Source organism: Pseudonaja textilis, chromosome 7, assembly GCF_049901715.1.
Source record: "Pseudonaja textilis isolate UNSWEBS1 chromosome 7, rPseTex1.2, whole genome shotgun sequence".
NCBI classification, from domain to species: Eukaryota; Metazoa; Chordata; class Lepidosauria; order Squamata; family Elapidae; genus Pseudonaja; species Pseudonaja textilis.
Window position 1 is genome coordinate 57,538,850 of NC_141996.1, and position 20,615 is coordinate 57,559,464.

General features: G+C 40.0%; 1 protein-coding gene across 1 annotated transcript in view; it reads right to left on the reverse strand.

The window, feature by feature from the left end:
* USP9X (ubiquitin specific peptidase 9 X-linked) overlaps positions 1 to 20,615 on the reverse strand; it is a 189,928-nt gene that overhangs the window by 71,097 nt on the left and 98,216 nt on the right. The window contains exons 11-19 of the mRNA XM_026713654.2: positions 11,980 to 12,084; positions 9,894 to 10,100; positions 6,320 to 6,456; positions 4,693 to 4,826; positions 4,177 to 4,264; positions 3,050 to 3,392; positions 1,520 to 1,615; positions 750 to 961; positions 115 to 355 (exon numbers count right to left, since the gene is read on the reverse strand). Of these exons, the coding sequence (XP_026569439.1) occupies positions 115 to 355; positions 750 to 961; positions 1,520 to 1,615; positions 3,050 to 3,392; positions 4,177 to 4,264; positions 4,693 to 4,826; positions 6,320 to 6,456; positions 9,894 to 10,100; positions 11,980 to 12,084 (1,563 nt within the window). The remainder of the gene's footprint in view (positions 1 to 114; positions 356 to 749; positions 962 to 1,519; positions 1,616 to 3,049; positions 3,393 to 4,176; positions 4,265 to 4,692; positions 4,827 to 6,319; positions 6,457 to 9,893; positions 10,101 to 11,979; positions 12,085 to 20,615) is intronic.

Here is a 20,615-nt window from a genome sequence, read left to right on the forward strand (position 1 = left end):
TTTTAAAAGCTTCTAAATGTATTAAACCACAAGTGTGCAATCTATCAATACAGATTATATTTATACTGTTATGGGCATACATGTTATCAGTATATAATTTTTCTTAGTACTTACTGTTTTATCTTTTAGATTCAATTGTCCAATTAATTTCCTATCATCTACGGGATCCACCAGTTCGCCTCCAATAAATAATTCTACTTTGGTATGTGCACTGTTGGCTTTAATACGGTTGAGAATGCAACGTCTGACTGAACCAATGGTATCATTTGTATGAGACCAAACATCCAAATCTTCTACCTGTCGGCCTTGGTTTGGAAAACGAACTACTAGAGAGATGTGCTTACCACGAAAAGCTCTGAAAATATAGGGAAATGAGATTCTAGTTAAAACTATCCTGGATATTTAAGAATGTTAATATGGTAAAATACAGTTAATAAATATTTGTACTCATTTTTAATACATTGACAATTTTCTAATAAGAACATGTGTTTACGACTGAATTATTCTGAAAGGGATGGCTATTTATTTTGTAAGTCAGATAAAAAATATTTTCCTTGCATGTATCAAGTATAATAAACATAACATTTATAATTCTGTTGAATGGCACATACAAACCATTATATTTAGATAATTGAGAAAATAAGTTGAGTAGCATAATCCTAAGCATGTGCACTCAGATATATGTATCCTGTTGTAATAGCTATATAATTTGAATCATTGCACCCTAGGAAACTGACTTTTCCACAAACCTTGACATTGGTAGAATTGTTCGTTCTTCATGGTAATCACTGTCACATTCATTTATATACTCCCTTAAAACAGTCAACACTCGCACCATTCTTATTGCTTCTTGTCTTGCACAATTAATACTGTCTTTATCTCCATCCAAAACACATAAAGTATCATAGGATGCCTTCAAACGATCAAAACAGGACTGAATGAAGTCCTCATGGATAACTACCTGTACAAATTCCAAGAGCCATAATTTATCATTTTTTAAAAAAGGAAGTAACATGAAAAACAGAAACCTTCAAAAAATTACATGCAGAAGTGCAGGTTTTCCCAATTTTGTAATTCCAAAAACTATTTTAAAAGTTCATTAACAAGCCAAATGTATAACTCTAACCCTAGTATAACCATTGCCACAAATACAAGGAATATTAATTATAACTATCATGTAGTCTGACAGAGCATCAATACTTTAGCCCAGTTAACAAAGATTAATGTCAAAATAGTAGGTCTTCACTAGCCAAACCCTTCTTGCCACAGAACATTACATTATTCTAAAATAATTAAAATTATGCACCACCCAAATTAGGTAAATATATCTGCTTATGTCAGAGAACATTTGGGAGGATGTGTTATTAACCATGTCTATATTGTGTAAGCAATATTAAATGTTTATTTTGAAACGATTATTTCTATACTGGACTCATTGGATGACTATTTACAAAAAAGTTTTACTCTTCTGAAATTGCAACAAAACTTCCTATAGAAAGAAGTTATTGTGATATTTTACCTGATTAACTTGTAATCTTGGACCAAGGTTGGTATAAATCTCCTTCAGCAGATCTATTGCTCGACTGGCAATATCATCATTCCCTTGAATTACAACCTAAACAGCAACATAAAGCCTATGTTAAGCTAAAATTGTACAACAAAAGGCATGTTCTATTTAAAATTATCTAAAATAGCATACACCCAACTTAACTATTTTGGAAATGGAAAACTTTGGAATATCCATACCATTCTACTCATTTTTGAACTGGTATGCCGTTTAATCCTTCAAACGATAGCAGTTTCTGTTATTCTAGGGGTATTCTGGTTATATTACAAATTATTTCATCTAAAATGGGATCAACTTCTTCTGGTTTTTAACTTGTAAAAATGGCAGACCATATACAAAATGGCTAGAGTAGCATGATACAGACCACACTCTGGATTTCTCCAGAATATGCTATTATATTATAATCTAGACTACATCCAGTGTTCTCATATGAAGCAACAAAGAAACTTTTGGAAAGCCAACTCATTACTTAAAAAGCTAATATCAAGTAAATACTGTAAACATGTTTAAATCTAGGTCTTCTAGATTTGTTAATGGAATATTGTTTTTATTTGTTTACATTTTGGTTATGTTGCCATTTCCCAAGCAGCATGGGTATGAATTTACTATTTCCTTAAATAACTGTGGAAGAATACTTAAGAACAACGGGCACACTTCAAAATTTCCTATTATAAAGATTTAGTCATTGCATCTTTTCTCTATAATTTGGAAATCATAAAATCTTGCTTTAATGGAGTACTCTGAAGAAGGGGTTGTCCATTATTTTCAAATGTTTTTAAAGAATTTAGATCATTGTGACAAATTATTTCATCCGTGTGATATCACATGAGATAATTTGTCACAGTGATTTAATGGTATCAATTGCACAATTATATGACATAAATTATGTAAATTACTTAAGAAAATTACATACAAAGTTCATTGAGTCAGCCCAGGTTTTGCTATATAGTTGATAATGAGGGGTCCTTGGTGCTCTCTGAGCCTGCTTTTTTTTCTTGCAGATGTTTCATTACCCCAACTAGGCAACATCATCAGTGCTAGCATCCCACATTTCAACCCTGAGCTACAAATGTTCTCCTTTATTGATATAGTTGATAAATTTGTTGGAAAAAACAGCTGTACAAACTGGTAGTAGTTGAAGAATATTTTCAACTAAAATTGGATAATTAATCAAATAAAAAAATCCCTTATTTATATGCTATTTAGGGGCCTTTTAAATCTATATCTTTTTAAAGCCTTAAAAAAGTATATTTTCACAAAAACATTAAGCTTTATATCTGAACATATGAGATGTACCAAAGTAATGAAAGCACATTTAAAATGTACAATGATTCTTCATTCCACAAACATGAAATTATTGATTTGTGTACTTTACAAAAATAATGCTTTCCATTTAGGCTCTTTTTCAATACAGTCAATACTATTAACGGAAAGTAGATCACAGTCTCAATTTGAATAGCTAGAGTATATTTTTATACTTACTCTCCAAAGATAATCTAGTCCTATTAACTCCAAGTCATCCATCATATAGGCTCTTCTCTTAGCTACTAGCTTCCCTTCCCGACAGTTTACAGCTTTGAAGAAACGTTCAAAACATTTCATTCCATTTTCTGTTAAGAGTGAAGGGTCCAATTGAAGAACATTGTTTTCAAAAAAGTCTTTATTAATGTCAGGGTCTAAGTCTGGTTCATCTCCCATTAGTTTAGAATACCATTTAAAACAGGCTTCACGATCACACAGGTAGACTGCATTTTCAGCTAAACATTTCCATATTTGTTTTGCCTGAGGAGCACAGAGCCATAATTGACCATCCTTCAGTAAAAATCTTGCAGAAAACAAAGGAACAAATAATTAGAAATATGTATTAATCCCATGAATAGTTTAAAAATAAAGTTTATCATATATACCTAAATTCCAAAAATTTGAAATTTCCAAAGAGAGAAAAGATAATTTAGCATTATTACATACTGTGCACATTACATACTTTCACATTATTCTGAATGTATATTCATAAAAGGAAGTTACTGTGTTTAATGTTCTTTGACTACTATAAAAGATTAAGGGGGTAAATACAAGAAAATGTGGACAGGCACATCAACTGTATTTCTGTGAACTTCATTTAAGATATTTCCTTCCAAATCCTGACAGGCTAAGTTTCTCTTTTATATTTCCTAATTTCTTATCCTTAAAACTAGCTATTCAAATGTGTTTTGATGAATCAAGAGCTATCGATCCATTTATTCAAAAAGGAAGCCTAGTTCTTTTCCCATTCTTCTGGAGCAGCTTGGCTATGAAGTAATTGTTCTAACTGTAGGAACTCTAGTGAAAGCAATGAACTTGAAATGAATCCACCTAAAAGAGGTTATGGGTAGGTATATCAATATTAAATGAATGGGAATTAGACTGACAGATCAAAATTAAGATGCAAGAAGTCTAATCTCTTGCTAAGGATCTTTCTGTAATAATCTCAACAAATCAGAATAAGTTTATGCTACATATATTGCAATAAGATTATACAGTTTTTCACAAATATATTTTCTCTGCTTAAGGAATATTTATTTTTTTTACTCTGTGCCCCTGTCCAAAACACAAGCTGTGCTTAAACCAACCGTAAAAAGTTCAACCGCTCTTGGACTTCTTGAACATGACTGTATCTACTTCCTGGTCTTACAGTTTGTGGATCATATTCTCCATGCTCTGCAAATTTTTAAGAAGCAGATGTTATGATTTTATATATGTTTAATCATCAGTAAGTCCCAATGTATCCAAAGAAATCCATTTAGAATTGACAACATTTTAGTATTGTTGAACCATTTATGTTTTAGGTATGCAACAACTGTACCAATGTCTTTATGATTCTTTTATACCTTATTCAAAAATCCTTCACCAAAATTTATTAACATACAATTTAAAAATGTTTCATAAACAGAAATAGACTGTGAAAAATATTGTACTTTTGCAAAACAAATCAATGTCCTACACACTTTTTGTCTAAAAATGAATTTTACATGTTCCTCTTTAGAGTAGGTGATCTCACATTAATGCTAGCCTTCAGTAGCTAACAATGTTTAGGAAAAAAAACATTTGCATTTTAATGAGCTAAACAACTTTAAAATTTAACTCACCTTTAGCATACTGTCGCATGCTTTCCATATATGCTGAAAGATTTTCTGCAACTAAAGTTACTAAAGCATGATTGTGCTGAAGTTGATTGATTAAGTCATGACGATAAAACACATGGGGGCTTCGCTGCGTTTGACTGCAATTAAAAACATAAAACTTACAGGTGAATATTTAATATGAATATTTTTATTAAATACTATTTACAGAAAATAAATGACAGTCCAAGTAGGTAGTATACTTTTAAACCCATTCAAAACTGGAAAAAAAAACTAAAATCTGTCACAGAACTATTTCCATAGTTTAATGAATTGTTCAACAGCAAGTTAATCTCTATAGCATAATATAATCACTTTTGAGAAATTTCTGAACCATAGTTTGCCATCTAGCAAAAATTAACAAATTTAAAATACAATATGAAGATGAATGCTGTTTTCTGGCAGAAGAAAGACGCAAATCTAATATTGCTGATAGCTCTTTAGAACCCTAGAATCACATCACAAAAATTCAGTGACAGAATATGAACTGGGTGACTTCAATCCATTTTTAGCCGTTTGGGATAATTTTATGGGTCAACCATCTCGACCATTCCTCTCTTTTGGTGACTACAGATGATTCTTGCTTAATGACCACTCATCCAATGACTGTTCAAGTAAGTGCTAGTTAAGTACAAGGATGTAAATCCTCATACTTGCGATGTCAGAATAACCTATGATCACGTGATCATCATTTGTAACCTTCTTTGCTGGCTTCCAACAAAGTCAATGGGGAAGCCAGGAGGAGGTCCTGAATAGCGACCACATGACATTTCATTTGATGACTGCATGGGCTTTGCTTAATGGAAACCAAAAAAGTGGCAAAATTTCCATTATTGTGGTCATGTGACATTGCACCGTGCTGTTTAGCAATGAAAATTCCTTTTACTTGTTAAGTGAAAACTACCTATATTTTCTTTGTTCTCTGAAGGTCAAAGGACTAAATTATGACCCTATTCCTTGAAAAACTGCCATCCATGAAATGAAGGTAAATAAGTTACTTAATTACTTCTTTCTCAACTGCTGTTTTAAAATCATTTATCAAAATAACTGACATGAATATTAATGACAACTCAGTTTCAATATTTCCCTTAAACCCTACCATATCCAATTTATACTCTTTAACAATTTACATCTTAATAACATCCAAAGGTTTAAATGACCAAGATAGTATCTTATTTCAAATTCTTTATACCAGAATTCTCCAAATTCTGGTCAACATCAACTTCCACAAGTCAGTGGGGTTATCCATTATTGTTTTGTTATTATTTATATTATATTATTAAAATTATATTATTTTCATACAATATTTGGTTTGTGTGTGTGTCAATGAGCAATCTGAAAACTTCATGAAGAGACCAATGAGCTGAAGAGATTGGGGATTCCTGCATTAGGTTTTATTTTGCCCCTATCAATTTTAAAATTTATTCTTGCCATGCCATTTGAAAGAGGCTAATACTTAGTTTGTTGCATGAAGGGGTTACATGCACTCTACGTGAATACTATTACCACATAACTAAATACAAATAAATCATGTATTTATGCATTGTACTAGATTTTATTACAATTTTACTATATAATTACCTTAACTTCTCACCTTAAGTTTTGTGGCGCTTCTCCAAACAAACTACAAATTTCCCTAATTTGTTTCAAGGCTGGAATTACCCATTTGTCATTTGTGCGGAGTTCTTCTATAAAACGATCTATCCATTGTATTTTTTGTGTATCTCGATCCTTCAGGAAAAGAAAAGTAAGCATAAACATAAAGGAAAGAGGATAAAGATAGGCCAAAAATTAACTAGAAAAAGTAAGATCATCCTGGGCAAAAGCAGAGAAAACCTACTCCTAAATAATGGCAATTATAAATATAACATCAAGTTGCTTCCTTATCCAACTTGTACATGGAAAGCTTACGTATTGTCAGAATTTTACTTCTGTCCCAAAGGAGCAAGACTGAAATGTACCATTTATTTATGTAATATGGCCCTCCATGACTCTTGGTGAAATATTGGTAAGTTCATTTTAATGGCTAAATAACAATTAATCCTTTGTTGTTGTTAGTTGTGAAGTCGTGTTCGATCCATAACAATCCCATGGACAACATTCCTCCAGGCCTTCCTGTCTTCTACCATCCTCTGGAATCCATATAAGCTCACGCCTACTGCTTCAGTGACTCCATCCAGCTACCTCATTCTCTGTCGTCCCGTTCTTCTTTTGCCCTCAATCCTTCCCAGCATTATGTTCTTCTCCAGTGAATCCTTCCTTCTCATTAAGCGGCCAAAGTATTTGAGTTTCATCTTCAGGATCTGGCCTTCTAAATGGCAGTCAGGGTTAATCTCCTCTAGGACTGATCAGTTTGATCACCTTGCAGTCCAAGGGACTCACAAGAGTCTTCTCCAGCACCATAGTTCAAAGGCCTCAATTCTTTGGCGCTCAGCCTTTCTTATGGTCCAACTTTCACAGCCATATATTCAACTGGGAAAACCATAGCCTTGACTATACGCACTTTTGTTTGCAGGGTGATGTCTCTGCTTTTTAGTATGCTGTCTAGATTTGCCATAGCTTTCCTCCCCAGGAGCAACTGTCTTAATTTCTTGGCAGTAGTCGACATCTGCTGTGATCTTGGAGCCAAGGAAAATAAAATTTGTCACTACCTCCAGTTCTTCCCCATCTATTTGCCAGGAATTGAGAGGGCCAGATATCATGATCTTAGTTTGCTTAATGTTGAGTTTCAAGCCAACTTTTGCACTCTCCTTCATCCGCATCAAGAGGCTCTTTAGTTCCTCTTCACTTTCTTCAATTAGAGTGGTATCATTTGTATATCTGAGGTTGTTGATATTTCTCCTGGCAATCTTAATTCCAACTTTTGATTCATGTAGCTCCACCTTTCTCATGATGTGCTCTGCATATAAATTAAATAGGCAGGGCATCAGTATACAGCCTTGCCGAACTTTCCCAATTTTGAACCAATCAGTAGTTCCGTGTCCAGTTCTCATTTGTTGCTTCTTAATCTGCTTACAGGTTTCTCAAGAGACAAATAAGATGGTCTGGTACTTCCATCTCTTTAAGGACTTGCCACAATTTGTTGTGATCCACACAATCAAAGGCTTTAGCATAGTCAATGAAGCAGATGTTTTTCTGGAACTCCCTAGCTTTCTCCATGATGCAGCGTATACTGGCAATTTGATCTCTAGTTCCTCTGCCTCTTTGAAATCCTGCCTCTACTTCTGGTAATTCTCGATTCAAATACTGCTGGACCCTAGCTTGTAGGATTTTGAGCATAACTTTGAACATGTGAAATGAGTGCAATGGTGCAGTAGTTTGAACATTCTTTGACATTGCCCTTCTTTGGAATTGGAATGTAAACTGACATTTTCCAATCCTGTGGCCACTGTTGAGTTTTCCCAATTTGCTGACAAATTAAGTGTAGCACTTTTACTGCATCGTTGTTTAAAATGTTGAAAAGCTCAGTTGGAATACTGTCACCTCCACTAGCTTTGTTGTTGCTCAGATTTCCTAAGGCTCATTTGACTTCAGATTCTAGGGTGTCTGGCTCGAGGTCAGTGATCACCCCATCGTGGTTATCAGGGATGTTAAGCTCGTTCTTGTACAGTTCGTCTGTGTAATTTTGCCACCTCTTCTTAATCTCTTCTGCCTCTGTTAGGTCCTGCCATTTTGATCATTTAACTTGCCCATCTTTGCATGAAACGTCGCTTTCATATCTCTGGTCCTCCCTATTCTATTGTTTCCTTCTATTTCTTTGCACTGTTCATTTAAGAAGGAATTCTCTGGAATTCTGCATTCAATGGGGTGTATCTTTCTCTTTCTACCTCGCCTTTTCCTTCCCTTCTTTCCTCAGGTATTTGCAAAGCTTCCTCAGACAGTCATTTTGCTTTCGTGCGTTTCTTTTTCTGTGAGATGGTTTTAGTTGCTACCTCTTGTACAATGTTGCGAACCTCCATCCATAGTTCAGGCCCTCTATCAGATCTAATTCCTTAAATCTATTTGTTACCTCTACTGTATATTCATCAGGGATATGATTTAGTTCATATCTGAGTGGCCTAGTGCTTTTCCCTTTCTTAAATTTAAACTTAAATTTTGCAATGAGTAGCTCATGATCTGAGCCACAGTAGCTCGTCTTGTTTTTACTGACTGTATAGAGCTTCTCCAACTTTGGCTGCGGAGCACATAGTCAATCTGATTATTGTGTTGACTATCTGGTGATGTCCATGTGTAGAGTTGTCTCTTGGGTTGTTGGAAAAGAGTGTTTGCTATGACCATCGCATTCTCTTGACAAAATTCTATCAGGTTGTGCCCTGCTTCATTTTGTACTCCAAGGCCAAACTTGCCTTATTCCAGTTATCTTTTGGCTTCCTACTTTAGCATTGCAATCCCTATGATGATAAGGACATCATTTTTGGTGTCAATTCTATAAGGTGCTTTAAGACTTCATAGAACCAGTCAATTTCATCCTCTTCAGCACTAGAGGTGGACTACTGTGATATGGTTTGCCTTGGATTTGAACTGAGATGATTCTGTCATTTGGGGGATTGCATCCCAGTGTTGCTTTTCCTACTCTTTTATTGACTATGAAGGCTACTCCATTTCTTCTGAGGGATTCTTGCCTGCAGTAGTACACCTGATGGTCATCTGAATTAAATTTACCCATTTCTGTCCATTTTAGTTCGTGATTTCTAAGATGTTGATGTTCAGTCATCTCATTTGATGACGTCCAGCTTGCCTTGATTCATGGATCTTACATTCCAGATTTCTATGGAGTATAGATCTTTACAGCATTGGACTTTCTTTTCACCACCAGATACATCCACAACTGAGAATCCTTTCGGCATTGACCCTTCATTCTTTCTGGCGCTATTAGTAGTATCCCTTTGTTCTTCCCCAGTAGCATATTGGACACCTTCTGATCTGAGGGGCTAATCTTTCAGCGTCATATCTTTTTGCCTTTTGGTACTGTCCATAGGGTTTTCATGGCAAAGATACTGGAGTGGGTTGCCATTTCCTTCTCCAGTGGATCACGTTTTGTCAGAGCTCCCTGCTATAACCTGTCCATCTTGAGTGGCCCTGCATGGCATACCTCATAGCTTCATTGAGTTACGCAAGCCCCTTCGCCATTACAAGGCAGTAATACATGAAGGAGCATTCATCCTTACCTGTGAACAACTGTAATCTAAAATTTTAATGTGGGCACTGAGAGCCTGATCCATGATATCAACTGGAACATCATCACTATGTGCTAAATTCCATAGAAGATTTAGTACTTTGTGTGCCATCACACCATCTTTATCATCTTCTGCAAGACGTCGGATTAGCTCAAGTAGCTTTTCACGTTGTTTTTTACTTGCATTTGTCCAACTTGCCTAAAAACCAAGGGGAATCAATGGAAAGTTAAAAATACAGTACTATAGCAGCAAGAAAACTTTTAAGAAACTGTAATAATAAAATACAAATTAACAACATTTAGAATTTGCATGTAACTATTTTAAATGACATATATAAATACATGTTTTCTTCAGCCATACTGAGCAATTAATAGTAAGAATTAAAATAATTTTCAAAGATTATATTTGAGTGAAAGCCTCTTTTCCAGCTCTTCTAAATCAAAGCAAATTCATGGTCTTACAAATAGAATACCAATTTTTAACATCATTTTAATGTATTTTGCAATAACAATAAAATTTAATGCAAATCAGTGAAATATATCTGGCTGCACAATTATTTTTACAACTCTTCAATAAAATGCAAGAAACTCATTGGGTTTTTTACCCATTAAGAATTCAACAAATCTAAACTGTATTTAACTAACAGGAGAATAAACTACTTCTTAAAAGACTATTGGATTCCAGTGTGATTTCTTCAGAAGTCAACTGTAAATTATCTGAATCTACTGTATCATTTGAAAAGAAATGTCAATATGTCTCTTATATCTGTAGTAAAATATCAGTGAAATTTAACATACAATTTCAAATACTATAAACAACAAAAGGGAATTGACTCAGGGTAAAAGAAATTTCTGGAAGCTGAACCTGAAGTTTATTTACTATATTAAACTTAACAGAATAACAGAGTTGGAAGGGACCTTGGAGGTCTTCTAGTCCAACCTTCTGCTCAGGCAGGAAACCCTATACCAGAGGTTTCAAACTGGATTTCTTTGAGGGCCGGATCTACTTTATAGTTCTCCTCCATGGGGTGGGGGGAGAAACACGATGGACATCTTCCATAGCATTCTGCCGGCCAAAAATGAGCCATGTGGGAGCCCTGCGAGATCCCCATGTGGCCCATTTTTGGCCTTCCTGGCCTTTAGCAGTACTCTGCCAGCCTAAAACAGGCCGTGTGGGGCCTCTGTGCAGCCCTTTTCGGCTAGCAGAGTGCTGGAGACTGGGAAGGCCGAAAACATCCCGTTTTAGCCAGCAGAGGCACCATGGGCCAGTCCTCTGATATTTCCAGGCCAGCCCTGCGGGCCAGATTTAAGCACACCGTGGGCTGAATTTAGCCCACGGGCCTTGAGTTTAACATCCCTGCCCTATACCGTTTCAGACAATGGTTATCCAATCTCTTCTTAAAAACCTCTAGCATTGGAGCACCCACAACTTCTGGAGGCAAGTTGTTCCAACGATTAATTGTTCTCAGTTTCAGGAAATTTCTATTTAGTTGTCTCCTTGATTAATTTCCATTCACTGCTTCTTGTCATGGCTTCAGGTACTTTGGAGAATGGGTTGATCCCCTCTTCTTTGTGGCGGCCCCTCAGATATTGGAACATTGCTATCATGTCACCCCAGCCCTTCTTTTCATTAAGCTAATCATACCCAACTCCAGAAAACTTTCTATAAATATGTAAGCCTCCAGTTCCCTGATCATCTTGGTTGCTCTTTTCTGTATTCTTTCTAGTCTTAACATCTTTTTATATCATGGCGACCAAAACTGGATGCACTATTCCAAGTGTGGTCTTACCAAGGCATTATAAAGTGGTACTAATACTTTGTGTGATTTTGATTCTATCCCTATGTTAATGCAGTCTAGAACTGTATATTGGCTTTTTTGGCAGCTGCAGAACACTGCTGGCTGATATTTAAGTAAATGTCCACTAGGACTCCAAGATCCCTCTTGCAGTTACTAATATTGAGCCAGATACTGCCTATTCTATTCTACTGAGCCACCTATTAGTATCAACATAAATTGAAATTTGATTATATCTTACTTAAAGGAGTTCAATGAATAGCAAATTAATAGACCAATTACCTTAAAGCAATCAAACAAATGGTCAAGCTGTTCAGGAGAGAAATCCCAGGCCAATTTTGCAAGCAGATCATGTACATTTTTCACAATGGCTTCATGTTTTCCTGCCTTGAAAAGCAATATATTAATGTTGTTTTTATGTTATTTGTAGAAAAAAGTACATGTTGCAACATTATTATCACAAAGTACAATTTTAAGGTAAACTGATTAAAATTCAAGGATTGGTATATTTATGATGTAATTTATGCTGCTTTACAAAGCTATCATCAAGAAGCTACAAAATAAACAAAGAGTGGCGAAAACATGAGAATGCTTAATAATACATGGTTCCTTCTATTTTATGTATCTCAGCTTGAAGAAAACAGCAACAGGCAGCCTTTGAAGAAGTGCAAGCCAAACCTAATTTCTGGGAGAAAGCTAGAACATGAAATGTGATGACAGAAAACTAATATTGCTTCATTACATAACATCAGGGAGATGCTTTAATTTTCCAAGAAAGTACTGTGGAAGCTGTTCAGGACAAAATGTGAGAACTGCTTCAAGCTTCATGAGACCTTTGGTTGAGATTGATAGAGCTGAATAGGTGAAGGTTATTAGAACAGATACAGGTAGTCCTGGACTTATGATCACAATTGAGCCTAAAATTTATGTTGTTAAGTGAGACATTTGTTAAGCGAGTTTTGACCCATTTTATGATCTTTCTTGTCACAGTTAAGTGGATCAGTTGATAAGTTAGTAACACGGATGTTAAGTGAATCTGACTTCCTCACTGATTTTGCTTGTCAAAAGGTGATCACATGACATCGGGATACAGCAACGGTCGTAAGTATGAACCAGTTGCCAAGCATTTGAATTTTGATTACATGATTATGGGGGTGCTAGAAAGGTTGCAAGTGTGAAAAATGATCGTAATGATCTTTTTTCAGTGCTGTTGTAATTTTAAATGGTCACTAAATGAACTGTTGTAAGTTGAGGACTACCTGTATATTCTATGAATAAATGCAAAGAAAGGAGAATGAGATCAGAAAATATTGGAAAAGTTTAAACAGAATCTGTAAGCACACTTAGAAGTTCATGAAGAAGCTAAAAGTATACCATATTTTTTGGACTATAAGACATACCTAGCTTATGAGGAGGAAAACAAGAAAAAAGTTTTTTGCCTCCGCACATCCAGTTTTTGCCCTCCCTGGCATCCAGAAGCACTCTGCAGGCCAAAAAGGGGCCGGTTTTTGGCCTCCCAAACCCTCCATAGGTCCCGTTTTTGCCCTCCCCGGTGTCCAGAAGCACTCTGCAGCCAAAAATGGGACCCGCCCATTTTTGGCAAGCAGAGTGCTTCTGGACACTGGGGAGGGCAAAAATGAGCCATAGAGAGAGTTCAGGCGGCCAAAAACAGGCCTGGATTTGCTCTAAAAGATGCACAGACATTTCCACCCACTTTTTTTTGGGGGGGGAGTGCATCTTATAGTCCAAAAAATATGGTAATTAGAGTGGAGTGAGAAAGATTAATTTGGATAATAAATTGCTGGATGGACATAAATTAATGAAAGTGAAAGAGGTGGTTTTAATGATGAGACTGCAATGCTTAAGATCAGAGTAGATAGGAGTGTTCAAGATCCAAAATATTTATTTTGCTTCAAATTTTTATGAACAGTTTCAAAGCAGTCCTATTTCAGTAAAACAAAACATTTAGGCTAAAACAAAATCTGGAGGGATCTCAGGATGATTTTTTTTATGGGATGAATAAAGAAAAGCTGCTTCCTGCCTTCTACTCAGTAGCACCTAGAAAGGGATACACTCCTTCTCAGTGTGCTGAGAGAGAATCCAAGGAATGGGTTAACTCTGCTCTTCCGCTCAGAGTCAATCAATTCTTTGGCCACGCCTCCTTTGCTTGCGCATGCCCAGTTTTGATGAAGACATAGTGATTAACTTGACATATTTTGGTGCTGATTTTGGTCACTCCTGGACTTTGGACCAGATGGTCACCAGGATGGGGTTGGATTCTTTCTCAGCACACCAGTATCAGGTTAAGACCAATGCCCCTTCTCCAGTGTTCTGAGTAAAGAATCCAAGGAATGGGTCATACCAAAGCCGGCAGTCCTAAGGGTGGGTAACAGTCTGGTCCCGAGTCCCAAAATCTATATGCATCTTCTGAAGCACCCGTGTGGTGAAGGCCACTTCAGCTGAATGAAGGCATCCAGTTTGTAGTGTCTCATGAACAGGATGGAAAAGACCATGTTGCTGCCCTACAGATGTCCTCGATAGAGACTGTCACTTGCCTGGGTAATGGAAGGGCTTGAAGCTCATAAACTTTGGCGATGCATGCCCGGATCCACTGGCCTATGGTCAATAGTGTAACCTTGTTAGGGCTGGAACGGTGGAAAGATACAAACAGGGATTCTGTCCTTCTAAGAGAGGCTATCTTTTTTAAGTAAGTGCGGAGGGCCCTCCTGTTTGAATGGAATATGCAAACAGGCAACCTTGAAAGTGAGGAAGCACAGGCTGCCTGATCGTAATGGCTCGAATGGCTCTGATATGAGCTTGTAGTTCTTTAGGCAAGTCCCGGGGGAGATACCTGTGTACTACGGGAGGTTTCAGGTTAGTTGCACCTCTAATGAAACCGCGCACCATCAGGTGTAGAGCAAGCGACTCCAGATCTCTTCAGGATAACACCGAGGCCAGAGCCACTACTTGTCTGCATATGGTATTGGGGGACAGACCGTTGTCCAGCTCTTCCTGAAGGAATTCCAGGATTTTGGCCACTGATACCGCGGTGGAATCGAAGTCACCCTTAGAATATCAGCCAACGAAGGCCCTCCAAGTTGCGTCATAGATTCTGTTGGTTGAAGGCCTCCTAGAGGCCTGGATCATCTGGAGAAATTGAGCTGCCTCAGAGCTGTCCACTCAAATATCAGATGGTCAGTTGTAGTCATTGTGGTTCTGGATGAATTAAGGCTACCTGGCTGAGGGAGATTCCGTCCTGAGGGATTCTCCAGGGTCTGGATACTGACAGGCTGACCAGATCTGCTTACTACAGATCTCTGCCTTCTCTGCCAGTACCTTCTTGATTATCCTCAGGATGAGCGGAAGCGGAGGAAAAACATATAGTAGGCCTCGGGGCCACGGACTATGGGAGTGCATTGGTCCCTTCCACCCCCAGTGTTGTAAACCTGGAATAAAACCTGGGTAACTGGATGTTTGATGGGGAAGGAAACAGATCCAGGCTTGGGGAACTGAACCTTTCTGAAAGCTCCCTGAATAGGTTTGGGGGCAGGCACCACTGAGTGGTCAACCATGACTTGCTGAGCCAGTCTGCCTGTACGTTCGCTGTCCCATGTGTTCTTCCCTGATGGAGAGAAGATGGCTCTCTGACCAGAGGCCCAATTGTTCTGCCTCTCGCATGAGGGATGTGGAATAAGTGCCCCCTTGGCAGTTGATATGGGTCTTGGCAGCTACATTGTCCCTCAGAATGAGTACATGGTGATCAGAGAACATGTCCTGGAATTGCCTGAGGGCCAAGTGGGTTGCCCTGAGCTCCAACCAGTTAGTATTACTCTTCAGGTCCGATTGAGACCACTGCCCTTGTGCCATCTGGGACTGACAGTGGGCACCCCAGCCCAAGAGGCTGGCCTCTGTGGTGATGGTTAGGCGGCTGGGCTCCTTGAAAACACATCCCTTGGTTATGGCCTGAGACATCCACCACTGGAAGGATTGCAGTACCTTTGATGAGATTTGAACCCTGGCATTGAGTTGTTCCTGTCAGACTGTTTGTAGGGCAGGAGGAATTACTGCAAGATCCTGGCATGCAAGCATGCCCAAGGTATGACTAATATGCAGGACACCATTTTGCCCAGGAGTTGCGAGAGAAGGACCAGACACACTACTCGGTCCACTTGGATTCAACTCGCCAAGGTCCTTATAGTGACTTGACGCTCCTGAGATAGATAGACTTCACATGACCTGGTATCTATGACTGCACCCAGGTGTAGCAGTCGGTTGGAAGGAGTTAGATGGCTCTTGTCGAAATTCACAGAAAACCCGTGATCCTGTAGAGCCCAGATAGTGATTTGCAGGTCTTCTGCCGCTGGAGGAAAGAGGCGGATTGTATCAACATACTGTCCAGGTAAAATTGGATGCGCACTGGAATCGCCCAGAGGTGTGTTGCTAGTATCAGCAACAATTTGGTGAAAGTCCTGGGCTCTGAAGATAGGCCAAATGGTAGAGCCTTGTACTGATAATGCAGCCCACATAATGGAACCGCAGGAACCTCTGGTGAGATGGCAGGATAGGTATGAGGAGGTATCCCTCCATTAGCTCTATGGATGTTCCCCAGTATTGACTGGAGGGACTGCATCTTGAATTTTTTGTAAATCAGATGTCTGTTTAATCTTTTCCAATCCAGGATTGCTCTCCACCCCCACCCCACCCCCAAGGTCTTTGGAACTATAAACAGAATGCAGTAAAACCCCTGTCCCTGTTGTTCTTTTGGGACTGGTTGAATAGCTTGGATGTCCAGCAAGTGTTTGAGCGCTATCTCCATGAGGGTTCTTTTCACCTTGTCCCTTGAGATGGGGCAACTTATGAAGAAGTTCAGGGGTGTGGAGAGGAATTCAAGGGTGAGATCTAGTCTCACCATATTCAGGACCCAGATATCTGTAGTGGCTGCTTCCCATTGATTGGCAAATAGCCTTAAGCGCCTGCCAATGGGAGGGCTGGACCTGCCGACACTTGGCATGGCAAAAGGGGAGACTGCCTGTGCCCCAAAATGGCTGCTTGCCTTTGAAGTGTTGTCTATTCCTGTCTCTGAATCCGGATCTGTCTGGTTGCCAGTCTTATCTGTGGGTGTACGTCCTCGGGATTGAGGGGTGCTAAACCCCATATCTGTGGACCAAAAGGAAGGTCCACAAAAATAAGGCTAGGGAGGGTTTTAAGCTCGTCGATATACAGAAGATAGGACCTTTCCCCTAGCCTTAGTCTCCACTAAAATGGGCTCTAGGGCCTCTCCAAACAGCTTGCTACCCTTGAAGGGAGCAGAGGCTAGTTTCCACTTATATTTCATGTCTGCCTGCCAATGGTGAAGCCACAGCAGATTGGCATCGCAGACAATGGCCCTGGAAGCAAGCTTGGTGGCATTCAAGGTGGCATCTGCTGAGAATTCCATAGCCACTATCAGTTTGTTGATGTCCTGGTGTCTGCGAGGCGGGTGTCGGGGAAGAGGCTCTTATGAGGAGTGGATCGGCCATCGCCAGGCTCTGAGGCGGGTTTCTCTCCCACCAAGGGTACAGACTTCGGGTGGGGAGAAAACGGTGCCTGGCTCCCCTCCAAAGGCAGGAGAGGCAAGGAGCAGAAGCAACAGTCCAAAGTTGGAGGCTATTGAAAGAAAGCAACTCTCCTCTTGGTGGGGGGGAGTGTTGTATGTGAAGGTATCAGCCTCCCCCCCCCCTTTTCTTGCCTGCCTCCAGGAGAGGCTGGAAGAGTGGCATCACCTGGAGCTTTTCCTCAGTTGCAGATCTGAGCTCTTTCAATCCTCCCCCGGATCTGCAAGGAGCCCCCACTTTCTCCCACTCTCCTCCCTCCCAATTAATCACTTCCCCGGCCTTTGTCCAAAGAGCCCTCCGAGGGCGGCAGTCCTTCTGCGGGCAGTTACCTGCTGAGAAGCCTCTGGAGGGGTGGCTGAGGGGTGCTGTCCCTCAAGGAGAGCAAAGCCCCCTTTCAGCCTCTGCTTCTCCCAGTGGCAGTTGCCCCAAGGCCCCTCAGTTCAGCCCCCCTGCCCACTCTTCTGTCTCTTTGGAAGGTGCAGGTGGAGAGAGGGATGGAAGCAGCCCGTCCCTCCTTCCCTCCCCCAACTCCAGGCAGCCACACCTGGCAAAGGAGGGAGAGATTTCCTCTGACTTGGGGGAGATATGAAAATGACAGATCAGATTGGGGAGGGGTCTGTTTTTCTTCCACTTGAGGGGGAGCCGATTCCTCCCCATCCAGACCTTCCCAGCCTCCAGGCACCATGTGACTTCTTTTGAATCCCAGCAGTATTAAATCCTCCCTCTTTCCCCCAAAGGATATGAGGCCCCTCCTTTCCCTTCGCTCTGCCCCACAGTTCCCAACCAAGAGAAAGTGCTGGCCTGGACACACAGCGCCCCAGGGTCAAGCTAGGCTGATGTCCCCCTACATAGATCCAGCAGACAAAACAGGAAAGGGGGGGGCAGAGAGAAATATTTAGTTGTTCAGTACGCCAAAGTGGGAGGCCAGTGGACCAGAGAGCTTCTTCTCCATCTTCCTAGGAGCATGGGACTTTTCATGACTGGACCCTAGGATCTCTTGCAGTTTGTTCTGCTGCTGGAGGATGGGCTGCATCCTCCAGCAGCAGAACAAATATGATTTTTTAAAAATATGATTTTTTAAAATTAGTTCTAAAAAATTCATACTAGTGGTCCGCGGGATTTAAAATTATGAATTTGGTGGTCCCTAAGGTCCAAAAGGTTGGAAACCCTGTAATGGGTCTAAAAAACTGGCAAAACTGTTCATGGAGCATATTTATTGACTACATAGAGTGCCGCATTGAGTGCTCTCAGACCGAGGTGTTCAAATTACCGCTAAGCTCTGGAGGGAGTTTTTAAAGTCCTTTGGGTCGTCCCACGGACTTTCCTCAGATTTTCATCCTGCTTGTTATGGGGCTGCTGAACTTGCGAACGCTATGGTGGAACAATACATTAGATGTTATGTAAATTATCAATAAGAAAATTGGGTGGATCTATTGCCGTTTGCAGAAGTGGCTTATAATAATGCAGTACACAGCAGCACTGAGTTGATTCCTTTCCAAATCACTTACCCGCATGGACTTCGTTCCTATGCCTGAGTTACCTAGAGAACCCTCAACATCCATGTCCTTAATGGATTGGATGGAATCATTAAAAAAGGGTTGGGAGAATACAAAAAAAGCTCTAGCAGATGCAACTGAGGAATATAAAAAGCAGGCAAATAAACACAGATCTCTCCAACCGGCTTTTAAGGTGGCTGACACCCAGTCTTCCATTGCAGCTTGTTGAAGCCTGCTGTTGATTCCAATTTTTCGACCAATACCAGCAACTCCCCCCAAACCTTTGGTAGTACAAGGTGAAACACATTATGAAATCAAGAAAATCCCTGATTCTAGATTACAACGAGGATGATTACAATATTTAGTGCTGTAGAGAGGCTATCCTTTGGCAGAAGCTACTTGGGTGAAAAATTGGGATGTACATGCAGATATTGATTACCCAATTCATGACAAGTTCCCCGACAAGCCAAAGGGCCCCTTGCAGGGGGGGGGGGTTTAAGTGGATTGATGACAAGACATTTACCCCTTGTTGTTTATGGTATTTTTCAGGACGTAATTTTTTGAAGGGGGAGACACCTGTCAGCTTTGGAAGCCATATTAGCACCAGAAGCTGCCACATTCTTGAGCATGGGAAGGGGGATTTTATGGAGCATATGTGGTTAGACATTCTTCTTTAAAGTCAAGGTCAGGTTATTCCTGCCCGTGGCTGAGGAGTGGTTGAGGGGATGTCTCAAGTTGGGACAGATGGTAATTGGCACATATGATGGACTGATGGCTGCACGGGGTGGATTTGTAATTTTTTACTTATTGGAGGGAAACCTGGAACTTTCATGTTCAGGATTTCCTATATGTGCCAGTATACTTACTCTAATAAAAAAAACTTTGAGAAAATGCTCGTCTTGGAGTTTTTAATTGGAGTTGGATTTTTCTGGAACCTTGATAGGCCCAATGTCTTTGGGCGTCTCGGAATAGCTTAGGTAAGGAAATTTCCTCACTCTTCACAGTTGACTCTGAAAAGAGCAGCTCATCTGTGTCCACCAGGTCTGCTCCCAAATGTGCTGCTGCTTTGGCATTAAATAAGAATTTAAAGAGGGCTGGACGAAAGAACCCTGCAAATGCTGGGGGATCTGGAGCCATTCCCTCATTCTCTGAAAGTTTTTTGGTCCTCATCTATTAAAAGGAATGCCCTGCTCTGTATATTTGAACAGGTTGAGTGTGACCTTTGGAAAGCCTCCAGATCTCTTTGATACTGTGATGCCATAAATTGGTTTTGAAGTATGGGTTTTTCCGATGCCCCAGGGGCAGCCTGACATTCCTGTTGTAGATGGCCTGTGTTAAGACTTCTGCTATCAGAATTTTCATCTGGTCCATGATCTCAAGCCCCTGGCTCTCCCTTGGGCAAGGTCCTGCTGCTGTGGGTGTAAAGGTGGCCTTTGGTGTCACCTTCATCCATTTTGGCGGTGGCTCCCACTGCCTTTCTGCTTTCACTGACGTGTATCAGCAAAAACCTCATTGCCTTCTGAATAAAGAGATGGCCGATAGAATTGCTCTCTGGCATCATCTGGCGACTCAACCTGAGAGTAAGGAATCTGTTGCTTTACCCCGATTGGACGATTTAGCTGCTGAGCTGGTAGAGCGCGGGAAATTTCAATCATTCACTATCCAGGGGAGCTTTTCCCCCTCTTTCGCTCTGCCTCCTTCTCGGCCTTGGCAATCCCTTTGTCAATGGTCTTCTGGTGCCTCCGGGGGTCTTTTTCGTCAGCCTTTGAGGGTCTTTGTGAGGAAAGGGCTTTTGCTTTTAATCTGGCCGCTGCTCCTTTAGTGATCC